Source organism: Sinohyriopsis cumingii, chromosome 1 (genome assembly GCF_028554795.1).
Source record: "Sinohyriopsis cumingii isolate HCF-2022 chromosome 1, ASM2855479v2, whole genome shotgun sequence".
In the NCBI taxonomy this organism is placed as follows: Eukaryota; Metazoa; Mollusca; class Bivalvia; order Unionida; family Unionidae; genus Sinohyriopsis; species Sinohyriopsis cumingii.
In genome coordinates this window covers 20,421,282-20,442,310 of record NC_142961.1, presented here as the reverse complement: position 1 = coordinate 20,442,310, position 21,029 = coordinate 20,421,282, and the positions used below count along the sequence as shown (strand labels likewise).

The 21,029-nt window shown below is 33.9% G+C and overlaps 1 protein-coding gene across 1 annotated transcript in view; it reads left to right on the top strand.

Moving 5' to 3' along the window:
* The first annotated feature begins 4,461 nt into the window (after positions 1–4,461).
* Positions 4,462–21,029, top strand: part of LOC149806521 (regulator of G protein signaling 22-like) — a 201,709-nt gene continuing 185,141 nt past the window's right edge. Inside the window, exon 1 of the mRNA XM_089954185.1 lies at positions 4,462–4,867. Within this exon, the coding sequence (XP_089810311.1) occupies positions 4,843–4,867 (25 nt within the window). The 5' untranslated portion in view covers positions 4,462–4,842. The remainder of the gene's footprint in view (positions 4,868–21,029) is intronic.

The window sequence follows — 21,029 nt, the reverse complement described above, 5'->3', positions numbered from 1 at the left end:
GACATCATGGATGTACAGCATGTATGTGGACAGCATGGATGTACAGCATATGTGGACAGCATGGATGTACAGCATGTGTGGACATCATGGATGTACAGCATGTATGTGGACAGCATGGATGTACAGCATGTGTGGACATCATGGATGTACAGCATGTGTGGACATCATGGATGTACAGCATGTACGTGGACAGCATGGATGTACAGCATGTGTGGACAGCATGGATGTACAGCATGTGTGGACATCATGGATGTACAGCATGTATGTGGACAGCATGGATGTACAGCATGTGTGGACAGCATGGATGGACAGTAAGTCTTTCTTCAGATTATATGCATAATATACAAACATGGAACAAGACTTTAATCTGTCAATAAAACTTTGTATAAATGGAAACTTACAATTTTGAACTTCATGATTCTGCTTCTTATCTGACAACCCATGCTTAAATCCATCCAACCCAGCACATTAACCCATTGGCTCCATCCATCCATCCATCCATCCATCCATCCATCCATCCATCCATCCATCCATCAATCCATCCATCAATCCATCCATCCATCCCTGCCTGCACATTAACCCATTGACTTATTGTCCATCCATCCATACATCCATCCATCCATCCATCCATCCATCCATCCATCAACCCATCCATCCATCCATCCATCAACCCATCCATCCATCCATCCATCCAACCCAGCACATTAACCCATTGCCTTATTGTCTATCCATCCATCCATCCATCCATCCAACCCAGCACATTAACCCATTGACTTATTGTCCATCCATCCATCCATCCATCCATCCAACCCAGCACATTAACCCCTTGACTTATTGTCCATCCATCCATCCATCCATCCATACATACATCCAACCCAGCACATTAACCCATTGACTTATTGTCCATCCATCCATCCATCCATGCATACATATATTGACTTACTGTCCATCCACGCTGTACATCCATTGACTTAATGTCCATCCATGCTGTACATCCATCGACTTACTATCCATCCATGCATACATCCATTGACTTACTGTCCATCCATGCATACATCCATTGATTTACTGTCCACCCAGGCTGTACATCCATTGACTTACTGTCCATCCATGCTGTACATCCATTGACTTACTGTTCATCCATGCTGTACATCCATTGACTTACTGTCCATCCATGCTGTACATCCATTGACTTCTGTCCATCTATACATACATCCATCGACTTACTGTCCATCTATTCATACATCCATTGACTTGCTATACATCTATATATACATCCATGGGGCCCCGAGTGGCCGAGTGGTCTAAAGCGCTTTCCATTACGGATCACTGCCATCTCACCTCTGTCTGCGTGGGTTCGAATCTCGGATTCAGCCAATGTGGGTATGTGAGAAAGCTTGCCAGTAGCTTCTCGTGGGTCGGTGGTTCTTTCTGGGGTTTTCCTGGGTTCTTCCTCCACCATTAATACTGGTCGCCATGTATAGCCTATCGGTGCTGAAAAATGGTGTTAAAACAACAACAACAACAACAACAACATACATCCATCGACTTGCTGTCCATCTATTCATACATCCATTGACTTACTGTACATCTATCTATACATTCATATTATTTTTGTGAAATATTGTCTGATTTAAGATATAGGTGATAAAGCTGTACTTGAGGTCTTATTGATACATTTGCTGTACTTGAGGTCTTATTGATACATTTACCATTATCAGATCCTGGATACATTTTACCATTATGATATCATAGCAACATTTTACCGTTATATAATCATTGATACATTTTACCATTATCCAATCATGGATACATTTTACCATTATCAGATCATGGATACATTTTATCATTATCAGATTATGGATACATTTAACCAATATCTGATCATGAATACATTTTAATATTATCAGATCCTGGATACATTTTACTCTTATCAGATCATGGATACACTTTACCATTATCAGATCCTGGATACATTTTACCATTATGATATCATAGCAACATTTTACCATTATATAATCATTGATACATTTTACCATTATCCAATCATGGATACATTTTACCATTATCAGATCATGGATACATTTTACCATTATCAGATTATGGATACATTTAACCAATATCTGATCATGAATCCATTTTAATATTATCAGATCCTGGATACATTTTACCATTATCAGATCCTGGATACATTTTACCATTATTAAATCATGAATACATTTTACCATTATCAGATCCTGGATACATTTTACCATTATCAGATCATAGTTACATTTTACCATTATCGGATCATGGATACATTTTACCATTATTAGATCATGGATACATTTTACCATTATCAGATCCTGGATACATTTTACCCTTATCACATCATGAATACATTTTATCATTATCAGATCATGGATACATTTTACCATTATCAGATCCTGGATACATTTTACCCTTATCAGAAAATGGATACATTTTACCATTATCAGATCATGGATACATTTTACCCTTATGAGATCATGGACACATTTTACCATTATCAGATGAAGGATACATTTTACCATTATCAGATCATAGTTACATTTTACCATTATCAGATGATGGGTACATTTTACCATTATCAGATCATGGATACATTTTACCATTATCAGATGATGGATATATTTTACCATTATCAGATCATAGATACATTTTACCATTATCGGATCATGGACACATTTTACCATTATCAGATAATGGACACATTTTACCATTATCAGATAATGGATACATTTTACCATTATCGGATCATGGACACATTTTACCATTATCAGATCATGTATACATTTTACCCTTATCAAATCATGGATACATTTTACCATTATCAGATCATGGAGACATTTTACCCTTATCAGATCATGGATACATTTTACCATTATCGGATCATGGATACATTTTACCATTATCAGATCATGGATACATTTTATCATTATCAGATCCTGGATACATTTTGCCATTATCAGATCATGGAGACATTTTACCATTATCCAATCATGGACACATTTTACCATTATCAGATCATGGATACATTTTACCATTATCAGATTATGGATACATTTTACCATTATCAGATCATAGTTACATTTTACCATTATCCGATCATTGATACTTTTTACTATTTTCATCGTTAAATGTACTGTATGTTCTGATATAACTTTACTTTAATTGCAAATAACATAGACCATGATGGGCCATTGCATACTGTGCTTGTAGGTCAGGGTCTATGGTGTTTGTTCTACTGATTACATCTAAAAGAAAATGCATAAATGTTTGTCCTTTGAGCACATTTCTGATGCCAAAAATGTAGGTTTCACATTCAACTCTTTTCACTGTAGTCACCGGTTGATAACTTCAGACCTAGTGGTAACAGACTTTTAGATCTGTGGTGTTAGACAGACTTTTAGATCTGTGGTGTTAGACAGACTTTTAGATCTGTGGTGTTAGACAGACTTTTAGATCTGTGGTGTTAGACAGACTTTTAGATCTGTGGTGTTAGACAGACTTTTACTGTGGTGTAGTGAGTACATTCTTTAGGAATTGGTACTGCCTTTTTGTAGTCCCTGACTTGGATTGATTTGGTAGAGCCATGTTATTTTCATAACTGATAAATTCAGTGCTATTAATTGCCTTTTTTTTTACCTTAGTCTCTAACATGTCATGGATGCACTACACCTTATGCAAAGGACATCAGTTTCTGCAGAGTGCATACAGGTAATGTTTAGCAACAAATAAGCAACATTTATATACGTTACCATTTGAAAATAGACCAGTTACCATTTCAAAATAGACCAGTTACCATTTAAAAACAGACCAGTTACCATTTGAAAATAGACAAGTTACCATTTGAAAATAGACCAGTTACCATTTGAAAAGAGACCAGTTACCATTTAAAATAGGCCAGTTACCATTTGAAAATAGACAAGTTACCATTTGAAAATAGACCAGTTACCATTTGAAAATAAACAAGTTACCATTTAAAAATAAACAAGTTACCATTTGAAAAATGGACAAGTTACCATTTGAAAATAGACCAGTTACCATTTGAAAATAAACAAGTTACCAATTGAATTTTGAGTGCAATGACTCAAGAATACCTTAGAGTGCCAGGGTGATGCATTTATGATAAAGACAGTTTTGTGCCATGCAGCAGCTGCATATGAATTTGTTGACTTTCAAAATGAAGGAGTGTTATGCTTTGGTACTTATGCTAGGAAATGCTACCTGTAGGTGTTACTGCACTCAGAAGGTTATATCAAAGTTCTGTAGGTGATTCTATTCAACCAGTATCATTTATAGTTAGCAGATGAAATTCGACCCACCCTACAGTACCCTCAATTGTAGATTGATTCTTTATCAGAATTAGATTTAACATTGTCCCAATGTGTTAGGAACCTCAATCACAAGCCACATATTTAGGACTGTTTTGTATCAGTCATTGACTGATAGACACCAAGCTCAATAGAGTGAACTGAGCTGGCCCAAGTTGCTAAATAACTGATACTGCTAGAGGTTTTCATGTTGATATGACCCCAGTTAATACACTGAAGTCTATTCAAGTTTTTTAAATTGGAATTTGAGAATTATTTCTCTTTGTAAATAAGTTCTAATTGAAGTAACTTAAGAGTGGTTGCTAGTGTTTGTAATTTGTCAGACTACTGATGGTATCATAGGACTCATATATCATAGGACTGTCTAATACATAGCGTAAATGTGGAAAATTAATGAGAACCTTAAATTCATTTCAAAATGAGTGAAGTTGGATGATATATTCTAAGGATTCAAATTTGCTGGAGAGGAATTTATTTAGGCAGAAATATGAAGACCATAAAAGTTAAAACAGGTAAGCCATCTTTGATGTACCAATTCTGTCTTTGAATGATCCATTGGAATTATAATTTATTGCTGGACTAAAACAAAAACTTTTTAGGAAGCCTGAGAAAAGTTGAAACTTAGGCTAGGCAAGGTTTATTCCCCTGCAATCATAAATTTGCCTTTTGGTTGTCCTATTTCTCTAAAGCTAAGAGTTTTGGTTGACTTCTCAAAAATTCAATAAGTATGTTTGTCACAGACCAAAACACTTCTCATAAATCGCAAAATAAACCATTGAGTTACAGTACATTTTCCTAACTACAAATTTGATTCACTTTCTTTATTTTGTCTTTTTTTCATGTCCAACATGTCTACCCTATTACATCAGTTCATTTATCTTGGTTTTCATGTGTAACTTATAAAGATGTTTTGAATCCAGTTTTTAACCATATAAGAGTAATATAGGTCACTGTGTGGTTTAAGTACATACTATAAATGTGTGACTTAAAGTGCAAATGCTATGGCAGGTTGTTTTCTTACAGCTTCTTGTAAAATTGACATAATATTATTTTGTAAATTAAATTCACTTGAAATGTGACAACAATAATTAAAAAATAATATTCATTACAGTGAGGGTTTATGCATCTACAGGCTGTTTCTCATATATCATGTACTTTCAAATACACAAAATACATACAGCTGTACTATGGACATATACTATTGGACATATATGGACATATATACTATTGGACATATATGGGCATATAATATTGGACATAAAATATTGGACATATATGGGCATTATAATATTGGACATATATGGGCATATACTATTGACATATATGGACTTATAATATTGGATATATATGGATATATACTATTGGACATATATGAACATATACTTTTGGACATGTACTATTAGACATATATGGATATATACTATTGGACATGTATGGACATATACTATTAGATATATATGGACTCGTACTATTGGACATATATGGACATATACTATTAGATATATATGGACTCGTACTATTGGACATATATGGACATATACTATTAGACATATATGGACTCATACTATTGGACATATATGTATGTATACTATTAGATGTATATGGACATGTAATATTGGATATATATGGACATTTACTATTGAACATATATGGACATATACCTTTGGACATATACTATTAGACATATATGGACATACAATATTGGACATGTATGGATATATACTATTGGACATATATAGACATGTACTATTGGACATATGTGAACATATACAATGGATATATATGGTCATATAATATTGGACATATACTATTAGACATATATGGGCATATACTTATAGACATATACTGAAAACATACTTTTGGACATATACTATGAACATAATATGGATGTATAATACTAATGGACATACAGTATATGGACATATACTTTTGGACACAACATGGACATACACTATTGGATGCAATTTGGACATATATTGTTGGACACAATATGGACATACACTATTGGATGCAATATGGACATATATTGTTGGACACAATATGGACATACACTATTGGATGCAATATGGACATATATTGTTGGACATAATATGGATATACACTATTGGATGCAATGTGGACATATATTGTTGGACACAATATGGACATATGCTATTGAAGACAATATGGACATAAGATATTGCAAAGCAAATTGTTAACCTAGTAAAGTGATATTTTACAATACATGCCATTAAACTGAATGTCTGCTTAATAACCTAGAATGTGTCTTACATTTTTGTCTTAATATGGTTTAAATGATCATGATTGATTATAATCAGGTCTAGTTATTACATCTAAACCTACATCCCCTCTGGGGGAAAAAATTGACAATTGAAAGGATGGCATTTAGTTATTTTATGATGTTCACAATTCAACAATTGAAAGGATGGCATTTAGTAATTTTATGATGTTCACAATTCAACAATTGCAAGGATGGCATTTAGTTATTTTATGATGTTCACAATTCAACAATTGAAAGGATGGCATTTAGTAATTTTATGATGTTCACAATTCAACAATTGCAAGGATGGCATTTAGTTATTTTATGATGTTCACAATTCAACAATTGAAAGGATGGCATTTAGTTATTTTATGATGTTCACAATTCAACAATTGAAAGGATGGCATTTAGTTATTTTATGATGTTCACAATTTGACAATTGAAAGGATGGCATTTAGTTATTTTATGATGTTCACAATCAAAAGCAGCTGACATAGTTTGAACAAAGGTAAACAAGACCAGAGTCAAACATTTCATGTATTACCTTTATCTTTCAGAGTATATACATTTAAATGAATTTTATTATCATTAATTTTTTGAATTATCTTGTCTTGTTTAGCTTTGTGTTCATGATTGTTTAGGGTGGGATTGGGGGTGTATGTCTTCTTAATTTGTGTGCAATTCAGTTGTTTAATTTTTTATACTTTGCCTTTAGTTAGCACAATATAGCCACTGTTGTACTTATGAGCGATAAAACACACACACACTCACACATTCACACACTCACACACATACAGACATACATACATGCATACACACACACCCCCACCCCCACACATATGCATACATAGATACATACATACATACATACATACATACATACATACATACATACATACATGCATACATACATACATACTTAGACCATAACATGAGAGTTTTCCTACAATTAAACAAGCCAAACTGTATGATCTGTGTGGATTTTGTGACAAATCATCATAAGTCAATGCAGTGAACACACTGATAATAATATTTACAACTCAGAGAAGGAATACAGCTTTAATAATAATACTGATTGTGACATGTTTTATTCCATGATTGTGACATGTTTTATTCCATGATTTTGACATGTTTTCTTCCATGATTTTGACATGTTTTCTTCCATGATTGTGACATGTTTTATTCCATGATTGTGACATGTTTTATTCCATGATTGTGACATGTTTTATTCCATGATCATCATACATGATTAACTACAATTTTGAATCTAATGGTTACAACTGGTTTTTCAATGAACATGGAATGACTGCCATTATGTGGGTAGGAAGTGTATGATTTTTTATAATACCATAATATTCATTGCATGAAATGTGTAATAGAGTTTTAAAGAGATTCAAGTAGAAAATAACCCCATTTTCATGTCTTTAAGAAAGGGAAAAATGAAATCCTAATATTTAGTATCATTATTGTATGTTTAAATGATTGTAATGATTTACTTTGGTAATTGTGATATAATTGGTACACCAGTTCAGTAGTTGTGATATAGTTAGTACACCACTTTAGTAATTGTGTTATAGTTATCACACAACTTCAGTACTTGTGATATAATTAGTACATCACTACTGTATTTGTGATATAGTTAGTACACACTTCAGTACTTGTAATATAGTTAGTACACCACTTCAGTAATTGTAATATAATTAGTGCACACTACAGTACTTCTAAAAATAATTAGTACACCACTTCAGTAATTTTACTATAATTAGTACACCATTTCAGTACTTGTGACATAGTTAGTATAGAGTATGACTATTTGAAGATTAGGATAGAATTATGATTTTAAAATAAGTATCTGCCATATAAAAATTACAGCTGAAAGCAGTCAGTAACGGATGTCAGTGAGACCAAAAATTTCAAATTCAGTGAAGACATAAAGTTCAATCAGACTTTAGTGTGAACAGATAAGTGTACTACCTGTAATTTGACTTCACCAGGTTTTGACAATACTTGTTTTTATCAGCATTGATACCTAGACACAAGCCACCTTGATTGGTATCTGAGATCTGTAGGCTAAAAGTTAAGCCATCTCTGTAATGCTGAAAATCAAGGGGATTACTGGGCAAAACTCTAGACAGGTAGCTGAAAATCAAGGGGATTACTGGGCAGTACTTTAGACTGGTAGCTGAAAATCAAGGGGATTACTGGGCAGTACTCTAGACTGGTAGCTGAAAATAAAGGGGCTTACTGGGCAGTACATTAGACTGGTAGCTGAAAATCAAGGAGATTTCTGGGCAGTACTTTAGATTGATGGCTGAAAATCAAGGGGACTACTGGGCAGTACTTTAGACTGGTAAGGGGATTACTGGGCAGTACTTTAGACTGGTAGCTGAAAATCAAGGGGATTACTGGTCTGTACTTTAGACTGGTAGCATATCATTTGAAGTCTTTATTATAATTGTTCCTTGATAAGAATCCTGGATGGCATCTATTGATTTTTATCAAATGATCAATGATTCTATCTTAATTGGCAAAGCTGAACTTACCATACCTCAGGCCAAGAGCCATGATTTTCAAATGCGTTTAAATAGTAAACACTAAATTCTAATTGAATCAGTTTCTTTTCATCTAAATCCTTGACAATAAAGAATGAATGATTACTATAAAAGCAGTCAGAGATCATTGAGTCTTTTTGTAAAAGTCAGATATATAAAGATAAATAATGTTTTAATAATAATAATAATAATAATAATAATAATAATATCATCAATTATATTTGTGGACCTGTTAAGAAGTAGTTTCAGTTATTTTTTTGTTAACTTTGGCATGAAAGCAATATATACATTCCATATGAACTATGCTGTATTATTGTGGAATCCAGTGGTGATGGTGGTAATGGTGATGGGGAAAATTAGAACAAATGTTACCTATGTCCATGATTGAATTCTTATGAATTTAACATAGTTGTGATTTTCACGTTTCTTTGTTCTTCAATTACCCAGTCAGTTTGCTTGTATCTCAGTGAATGCTGGTTAATTGGGGACCCTATTATCAAAAGTTAGATTTGTGTTCATTCTTTATGCAAGAAAATTTGAGATATATAATCTTATCTTCCAATATGTCACATTTTTCCATTAATCTGGAATAGTTTTTTACATTTTGCTGAGAAATATCTACAACTTATCTGTTAATATACCTTGCATTATCAGATCCATGTCTTTTTCAGAGCTTATCTTTAGTGTAATTCCTACATAGATTCGCAGATGGTTGAATCAAACTATTGCATTAACCTGGATCTTCCACTGCAATGTGCACTTAGGAATAGCACTTTATTTCCGTTGCCTCGGGACTAAATAACCTACTTGTGTTGCTGTGCCATAGACACACCCAACCAAATTTTTATGTTTCACCAATCTGTTGTAAGCACATTCCTCCGTAGTTGTAACAATTTGTAGTTTCCCATTAGATGATGATGTATCAAATGTTGACACCACTGAGCAGTACTAGTTGTGAAGCATTACTCTAGGATCCAAACAAAACTTGAACATGATAGTCTCTATGCTTGTCAGGTTTCAAAGTATTGTGTCATTGAATGTAATGCTAAATATGTAATTTATGCAAATATATATAATAAAGTGTAATTGTATATATATGCTGTGATGTTCAAGTCTTTAGTAAGGATCAGATTATTAAATTGGTTGAATGGTGGCCTGGGATTTTTGGGAAACCTGTCCCCATATAGCTACTCAAATAGATACCCTTACTCTAATTTGTAAAACAGATAATTTTATGCATAATATTAGTTGAAAAAAATATGTTGAGATAAAAGAAATTTAAATGTTTTAGAAAGAAAACTCCAGGCCTCCCCTGAAGGACGGCCAGTCTGTAATTCTGATTTGTGCTGTTTGAGAGAATTTCAGTTTTGCAAATAATAGTATATAAAAACTAATTCTTTTCATCATATTAGTTGCCAAAATAATATCTTGGTTGGAAAAAAAAATTGCATGCCCTTCACTCCCCTTCCCCCTCCCCAAAATGAGTTGTTGGTCCCTAATAAATGACTGTTTTAAATGTCTCTAATTGCCTGTGACAGGTAATATTATAAATTTAATGGACTATGATTATACAATGTTTTCAGGTAATGTCTCTAATTGCCTGTGACAGGTAATATTATAAATTTAATGGACTAGGATTATACAATGTTTTCAGGTAATGCATACCTAAGTACTTTTACCTTTGAAGTGGATTTATACAAATTACCAAAGTATGCATTTGCATGATGTGATAGGGTCATAGAATTATCAAATAGATTTGCATCAATGTGGAAATTTGATAAGAACCTTGAAGTCATTTCAGAATGAATGAACTTTGATGATATAGTATAGGTTGCAATTTGTTGGGGAGGAATTTATTTAGGTGAAAATATGAAGATCTTAAATGTTAAACCAGGTAAGCACTAATTCTATCATTGAACTACATACTGGAATTATAATATATAACTGGACTGGAAAAATCCCTTGTTAGGAATCCCATGACAAGGTGAAAACTAGACTGGACAGGTATACCCTTGCAATCGTAAATTTGCCTTTTGAGTGCCCCATTTCTATAAAGCTAAGAGTATTTGTTGATTTCAACAAATATTCAATAAATTTGTTTGCCACTGACCAAAACCATCACATAAATTGCAAAAGAAACAATAGGGATAGCAAAGACTTCCCAAAATAAAAATTAGATTTAGTTTCTTCATTTCATTCTTTATCACGTCCACTTTTTCTGTCCTATTGTGTCAATCTATTTGCCTTGAATGGCTGTACTATTGTGTCAATAGATTTGACCTGAATGACTGTCCTATTGTGTCAATCTATTTGCCTTGAATGTCTGTCCTATTATGTGAATAGATTTGACCTGAATGACTGTCCTATTGTGTCAATCTATTTGCCTTGAATGGCTGTACTATTGTGTCAATAGATTTGACCTGAATGACTGTCCTATTGTGTCAATCTATTTGCCTTGAATGGCTGTACTATTGTGTCAATAGATTTGACCTGAATGACTGTCCTATTGTGTCAATCTATTTGCCTTGAATGGCTGTACTATTGTGTCAGTACATTTGACTTGAATGGCACTGGTTATTATGTCCACTATGTGTGTTATGTTGTGTAGGTGCAGTTGACTTGACTGTCTGACTTTTAATGTCAATGCATTTGACTTGAATGTCAATGGTTATCATGTCCACTATGTTTGTCCTATTGCCAATGCATTTGACTTGAATGGCACTGGTTTTCATGTATAACTTTTAAAGTTGTTCTGAATCCATTTCTTACCCATATCAAAGCAATATAAGTCCAATTCATACCCATATCAGTGCAATATAAGTCCAATTCATACCCATATCAATGCAATATAAGTCAAATTCATACCCATATCAAAGCAAAATGGGCCTAATTCACACCCATATCAATGCAACATAAGCCTAATTCATACACATATCAATGCAATATATGTCAAATACATACCCATATCAATGCAATACAAGTCTATTTCATACCTATATCAATGCAGTATATGCATAATTCATACCCATATCAATGCAATATAAGTCAAATTCACACCCATATCAATGCAACATAAGCCTAATTCATACACATATCAATGCAATATATGTCAAATACATACCCATATCAATGCAATACAAGTCCATGTCATACCTATATCAATGCAATATATGCCTAATTCATACCCATATCAATGCAATATAAGTCAAATTCATGCCCATATTAATGCAATACAAGTCAAATTCATGCCCATATCAATGCAATACAAGTCAAATTCATGCCCATATTAATGCAATATAAATCCATTTCATACCCATATCAATGCAATATAAGTCAAATTCATACCCATATCAATGCAATATAGGTCCATTTCATACCTATATCAATGCAATATATGCATAATTCATACCCATATCAATGCAATATAAGTCAAATTCATACCCATATCAATGCAATGTAAGTCTATTTCATACCTATATCAATGCAGTATATGCATAATTCATACCCATATCAATGCAATATAAGTCAAATTCATACCCATATCAATGCAATATAAGCCTAATTCATACCCATATCAATGCAATATAAGTCAAATACATACCCATATCAAAACATTATTTGTACAATTCATATCCATACTGAAGCAATGTGGGTCCAATTCATACCAATATCAAAGCAGTATGGGTCTAATTTTTACCATATCAGAGCAATGTAGCATAATTCATACCCATGTCAGAGCAATGTAGCCTAATTCATACCATATCAGAGCAATGTAGACTAATTCATACCCATGTCAGAGCAATGTAGCCTAATTCATACCATGTCAGAGCAATGTAGCCTAATTCATACCATGTCAGAGCAATGTAGTCTAATTCATACCCATGTCAGAGCAATGTAGCCTAATTCATACCCATGTCAGAGCAAATATAGGTGACTAGAGTTCCAAATACTATAGCAGGCGAGCTCTGCTGTTTTCTGCAGCTTCTTGCAAAATTTTAATATTTTATTATGTTAGCTAAATATACTTGAAATAAGATGATGTTTGGAAGAAAATAATGTTCAAAAACTTATGCTTATTCAAGAGTGGGTTTTTACATATGCAGTCTGTGTCATGATCCAGTTACAGTTTTATAAATAATCCTTCAGAATGTGTGCATTAACAAATTTCAAGCCTCCAGTCAGCAAAGCTGACACTCTAAATATATAAAATAACTCCTGACACCCTAAATATATAAAACAACTCCTGACACCCTAAATATATAAAAAAAAATCCTGACACCCTAAATATATAAAACAACTCCTGACACCCTAAATATATAAAACAACTCCTGACACCCTAAATATATAAAACAACTCCTGACACCCTAAATATATAAAACAACTCAAGATTCAAAAGGTACGAATTTTATAAAATGGAAAGAATTGAATTGTTAAAAATATTCAACATAAATTTTTAATTTCTGCTCAGTACAGTGGAAATAGTGATCAACTTGGTTAATCAAATTCCCATGTTAGTTCATCTTTGGAAATTTCATGATCTATATGCAAGAGAGTTACTATTTTTTGTGTTGTTCCTGTTAATCATCTGATACAATCTTTCTCCTCCTTCCTTCCTTCTTTCACCTCCACCTCTTCATCCTTCCTCCTTTCCTCTACTTCTTCCTACTTTATACTTTCCTACCTCCTTCCTTCTATTTTCACCCTCTTCCTCCTCCTGTCTATTTTGTGTAATCTCATACATGTACCCTGGAAGCTTCCTGAAGGAAAACAAGGGACATAATCCTTTGCATCCCTACCCTGTCTTTTAAGAAATCCATCACTCTCTCACAGACCATACATCAGATTAACTGGTGACCAACCTTACAAGGTCCTATGTACATCTCCTGTTACATAATTTATTCATGCCTTGTACTATTACATACAAATAAAAATACGTCTATGAAAAATGATAACATACACCATCGAAATACTGATATATTCTTATATGGTAAACTGAAACATAGTTAACAAAGTGATCATTCATACCACATGCTTCTTAAGAATTTAGAAAATCAAACTCAGCATTTAGCTTGACAGAGCCATCAATCTATGCCTGTTACATTCTAATAAATGCAAATCCACATCATAACTCAAACATTCTAATAAATATAAATACACATCATAACTCAGTTCAAAGGATAATTACAAGTAATTGAAGGTAAAACAATCTAATTAGTTCAAATCAATTGCATAATTTGGCCAAGATATTTTCTTACCTTTTAAATTCTAATTCCCTTTTACGAGATAACCTGATTTAACTCAAGACATCTGTACTATTTCAGAATTCTCAGCACACTGAAAATCATAATGAAGTTTTCCCATATGAAGGTGTCTGTTTCCCCAAAAAATTGTTAGACCCTGCCCCCATTTGGTTTAAGCCATCTAGTTGACTATATTGGACTAGTCCATTGCCATCATTTGAATTTTTCTTGGTGCCAACCTTCTTATAGCTGGAGGCTTTAACATGTGGGGCATTAAGGAGCTGACTTGCATTAATGCATCTGACTTGAATGTCTGTTTTATTGTGTCAATACATTTGACTTGAATGTCTGTTCTATTGTGTCAATACATTTGACTTGAATGTCTGTCATATTGCATCAGTACATTTGACTTGAATGTCTGTTCTATTGTGTCAATACATTTGACTTGAATGTCTGTTCTATTGTGTCAATACATTTGACTTGAATGTCTGTCATATTGTGTCAGTACATTTGACTTGAATGTCTGTTCTATTGTCAATACATTTGACTTGAATGTCTGTTCTATTGTGTCAATACATTTGACTTGAATGTCTGTTCTATTGTGTCAATATATTTGACTTGAATGTCTGTCATATTGTGTCAGTACATTTGACTTGAATGTCTGTTCTATTGTGTCAATACATTTGACTTGAACGTCTGTTCTATTGTGTCAATACATTTGACTTGAATGTCTGTTCCATTGTGTCAATACATTTGACTTTAATGTCTGTCATATTGTGTCAGTACATTTGACTTGGTAATAGTCAAAGTTAATTAAAGGATTATGTCTCATTGAAGCAGTCTTGGTGGCTCATGCTTGCAGTATACCAAAGTAGGACACCCTGTTCTTGGGTATATGTGAATTCAAAATTCTTCTACAAACAGAGTTCGTTGCACACAGTTTGTCATGTGCTATATACTTTGGGCCTATACTATTGCACAGAAAATTGCCAGTGAAGTGATATTTTACAGTATTTGCCATGATTAAATCTTTGATAACTTAGAATCTGCCATACATCCTTGCTTTCATCGTAGTTTATGTTCTCAGAATTCTTAAAAAATGAATTCTAGTTATTAGATTTAAAGCTGTTATACCTCTGGGGAAAGCTTTGAAAATTGGGATACATGTAATGGAAGGACATGATTTTGTGGCCTTCCAGGTACACCAAAGTGTAGAAAAAATGGGGACTCACAGTGGGGACCTAAACTATCATGGCAGACAACTTAAATAAGGTGGAGTGTTTTCCAGTACATTGTCATTCACTTGTATAATAATGTGAACAAACAAGCAATGATGTTAGTGTGGCACATGTAACTATCAGAGTGGCACATGTAACTGTTAGTGTGGCACATGTAACTATTCACAGCTAACACCCAAAATTAACTTGAGAGATGATAAAGAAAAATGAAGAGAGCAAATACTGTGCTCGGCTGAAAACGTACCATCCTTATGAAAGTGTTGTTGATCCAATTGAAAAAACCCAAGACAGTCTTCTGAACACAGTATTTATTTACAAAATTTGCAAAGTTAGTCTCCTCCTCAAAACCCACCACCACTGAATGTAACTAATATTATTTTTAGACCATAGCACACATGTTTCCCTAAAAAATAAACAAGCCACACTCTATGATCTGTGTGGATTTAGTCATAAGACCACTGAATTCCATTGTGAGGCAACACAAGGAACACACTTGTAATAATAGTTAAAAATCAGTTTTGGGGGAAGAATACAGCTTTAATTATACTAACTGTGATGTGTTTTGTTCCATGATTATTATACATGATTAACTACAATTTTAAATCTAATGGTTACGACTAGCTTTTCAATGAACATGAAATGGCTGCCATTCTTCCAGTGAAACATGGAATGTCTACATTGCCCAGTCAAACATGGAATGTCTACTTTGCCCAGTCAAACATGGAATGTCTACATTGCCCAGTCAAACATGGAATGTCTACATTGCCCAGTCAAACATGGAATGTCTACATTGCCCAGTCAAACATGGAATGTCTACATTGCCCAGTCAAACATGGAATGTCTACATTGCCCAGTCAAAAGTTGTGTTTATAAAAATAAAATAATGCCATGATATTTGTACATGAAATATAATAGAGTTTTAAAAAGAAAGTAGAAGGTAACCACACATGCATGTATTTAAGAAAGGGAACAAAAAATTAAATCCTAAACAATTGTTGCATGTGTAAATAACTGAGATATAATTAGTACACAACTTTTGTAAATGTAATATAGTTAGTACACCACTTCATTAATTGTGTTACAGCTAGTACACCACTTCAGTGAATATAGTTAGTATACCACTTCAGTGAATATAATTAGTATACCACTTCAGTAATTGTGTTATAATTAGTATACCACTTCAGTGAATATAATTAGTATACCACTTCAGTAATTGTATTATAATTAGTATACCACTTCAGTAATTGTATTATAATTAGTATACCACTTCAGTAATTTAGGTATAAATAGTAAATGACTTCAGTAACTGAGATATAATTATTACACCACTTCAGTTATTCTACCCGAATTAGTACACCATTTACAGAGTATTAGTATTTGAAGATTATGATAGAATTATGATTTTAAAATAAGTATCTGCCATATAAAAATTACAGCTGAAAGCAGTCAGTAACGGATGTCAGTGAGACCAAAAATTTCAAATTCAGTGAAGATATAAAGTTCAATCAGACTTTAGTGTGAACAGATAAGTGTATTACCTGTAATTTGACTTCAAGGTTTTGACAATGCTTGTTTTTATCAGCATTGATACCTAGACACAAGCCACCTTGATTGGTATCCTAGATCTGTAGGCCAAAAGTTAAGCCATCTCTGTAATGCTGAAAATCAAGGGGATTACTGGGCATTACTTTAGACTGGTAGCTGAAAATCAAGGGGTTTACTGGGCAGTACTTTAGACTGGTAGCTGAAAACCAAGGGGATTACTGGGCAGTACTTTTGACTGGTAGCATATCATTTGAAGTCTTTATTATAATTGTTCCTTGATAAGAATCCTAGACGGCATCTGTTGACTTTTATCAAATGGTCAATGATTCTATCTCAACTGGCAAAGTCAAACTTACCATACGTCAGGCCAAGAGCAACAATTTCACAATGCATCTAGCCAGTTTGAACTCACAGCTGTTAAATCACTTTTCATTCATCTAAATCACTGACAGCCAAAAATGGTTGTTAGAAAGGCAATCAAATTTGTACACCTGTCAAGAAAACTCTTAAATATTGTTTGTGTTAACATTAGCATGGATGGAATATGTACACTGCACATGGCATACACTGTACACATTGTTATCCAGGTTGGTGAGGGGAGAGGAGAGAGAACAAATCAGGTGTCAAAGTATTGTGTCATTGAACATTGTGGCATGACAGGTTGTTATGCCGCAATGTGGTAGGTGTGTTATGTTTAGGGTGGGGTGCTTCCAATATTCTATTTATATTATTATAGAAGTCCCACCCAGGCTCAATTTTGGTTGGAAGTTAAATTAGTGAAAGATAGATGTAAAGCTCTGATCCCCCAGTCAACAATGCCAATCGTTAAATGAATGAATATACAAAAAAGTGAAATTCAACAAATAACAATTTAATAATAATTCAATAGTCAAGTGCTTCAAATTTCTCAAGTACTCTCCTTTTGCTCAACTTTGTGATAGCCCTTTGCATCATTTGAATAGTAGTGTGAGATAGCTTTCCACCTGTCCTTGTATATATTAGGGGTCCTGAGTGGCCGAGTGGTCTAAAGCGCTCTCCGTTATGGATCACTGCCATCTCACCTCTGTCTGCGTGGGTTCCAGTCTAGGATTCGGCCAATGTGGGTATGTGAGAGAGCTTGCCAGTGGCTTCTTGTGGATGGGTGGTTCTTCCTCTACCATTAATACTGGCCGCCATGCATAGCCTATCATGTGCTGAAAAATGGCATTAAACCCCACAACAACAACTGTCCTTGTATTTTACTCATTTGTGTATTCCTCTCTCCTATTCCTCTAAGTCCTTCTCCTCTTCCTCCTGACTTTTCCAAATTCCTTAGCCTACTCAACTTTTCTATATTCCTCCTCCTCCTCACTTTCTCCTCCTTGACTCCTTTCCTCCTCCTCCTCCTCAACTCTTTCCACCAACTAGACCTTTCGACTCTGACTGCTCTGCTAGTCTCACTTCCGTCTCCCCTCTTAGAGACTTGGGACTTAACTAAACTGAAAGTTCTGCACCCCAAAAAGCTTCCTGTGAAAACACAAGGACAGTAGAATATTTTCCTCTCATTTCACACTACATCCAGCCTATCATGAGATAATGGCTATTAAATTTCTTTGGTCATGAATTCATTCACATCAAAATACTCATACGTTCTTGTATGGTAAAACAATGTTGTAATAAAAGCACAGTATCAATTACTTCGCATACATACATCAATAAATTGCATCACATCAGTACATATTCCTAATCCCATTATACTAAACAATATCACATTAATTAGATGCATTTCTGTACATTACAACTCATACAAAGTACACAAATGTTCAAATATTTATGCTCTGATATATCCATACATTTCAAGCATGTGTAAATGCTAACATATTTCATGAATAAATGCACTAGTTTACTATGAAGTAACCTAATAGTGAATTACAAAATTAATTCTGACTACAAGTTAACAGTCTACATAATTCTCTACATAATACGCAAGCTCATTTCTCAAATACTCATGTAAATTAAACTCTACAAAGGTAATTCTATGTACTAAACGATCCTATTAATTAAGTATACATAATACCCATAATTATGATTACAATGCTGTAGTATTCTAAAAAATCAAGAAGATAACTTACTGACATTTATGAAGCTTTGTCTTTCTATAGAATCTCCTCTCTAAGTTTTACTGCCAAATTATGGGTGGCTTCCTCAGATCAACCTTATATTGCTCAGCAATCTTCCTAGGCAAGACTAAATTTTTGCTTGCTTGTTAGAAGTTATAATTTGGATTGAAATTGTTATCACAATTCTGATTGGGTATTGCTGGCCACGATCCAACCAAACTCAGCAGACAATGTCCTTCTCGCTGTCTGTCCTTGTGGGGATGGATTTAGAACCTGCCTCTGTCCCCTGTGGGTTCCTCTGATCTTATGACTAAGCTGGATCTTCTCTCTGGTTATGGTAACCTTGCATAAGAGATTAACTCTAGACTACGGCAATGCTTAGACATCAACTATGGCTTTTAATAATACCTTAGTTTATACATGACTTACAACCTGGGGCTGAGTAAACATGACAAACATAATATGCTAAATATGTAATTTATACTTCTAGATATAATAAAGTGTAATTGTATATATATGCTGGGATATTCAAGTCTTTAGTAAGGATCAGTCCGTTTCATTTTCAGAGTCAGGCACGAACCTGGGATTTTCGGAATAATATTTCTAGTTGTGGAATCACTTGTAAAATTTATTCTTGATCTGATTCATAAAAAGTTAAAAAGGTTGAAAACAAATATCTTCAGATAAGAGAAAACAGATATTGGTTAGAATGAAAAAAGCTTGACCCTTCCCCAAAGGTCTGCCTCAATTAAATTAGTTTTATGAATGTCTCTAGTTTTGTATAGCATGTAATCAGTCCAATCTAATGAGTATGATTGTTGAATGTTTTCATGTATTGCCTACTTGAAGACTTTTACCTTGAAGTGGATTTGTACAGATTACCATATGGATGCATGTATAGAAACCAAAATGTAGACATGTGATTATGTACAGCTGTTATATAGCAAGAGAGATTTAAGTGGCTTTGAATGGGGGTACCTGTTGAAAGTTTTAGCTCTGGTGATAATAGACCAAGAGAGCTTATGGGATGACCTGTTGTATGTCGGTCATGATCCATCTGTCTGTTAGTCATATCAAAATGAAGTTTTCACCAGAAGACTTCTTATGATATCCAGGGTCCATATTGCATGAAAATGGTTCCATAAGGAAATACAATATGGCAACCACAGTGGCCATCTTGAAAATATTATCACTTCCCTTAGTGGATGGTCATATAAAATTTCAGGTTTAACTAAAATACTTCTTTAGATGTCTAGTTTGCCATAAAGGAAATTAAGTGAATCTGACATTCAATATGGCCATCACAGAAGTCATCGTGTTATTGCTACTCCTCCTGAAAGGAATGTTCTGTCAAGATCAGGTTTTCACCAGAAGACTTCTTTTTATATCTAGTTCATCCTAAATGAAAATGGTTCCCTTGGACATTCAGTATAGCTACCATTTTGGCAACCTTTGAAGTTTTTTCCCCGCTACTTCTCCTCAATGGATGGTCATATTAGTATGGGAGTTTCACTAAAATACTTCTTATGATGTCTAGTTGATCCTTACTCTGCATATCTAATATGTATGGACACCTAACAGTCATCCTAACACATATCACTACTCTGCATATCTAATAGGTATGGACACCTAACAGTCATCCTAACACATATCACTACTCTGCCTAGTCATATCAACCAGAAGACTTGGTATGGTATCTAGTTGGTACTAAATGAAAATAGTGCCAATCTGACATCTGGT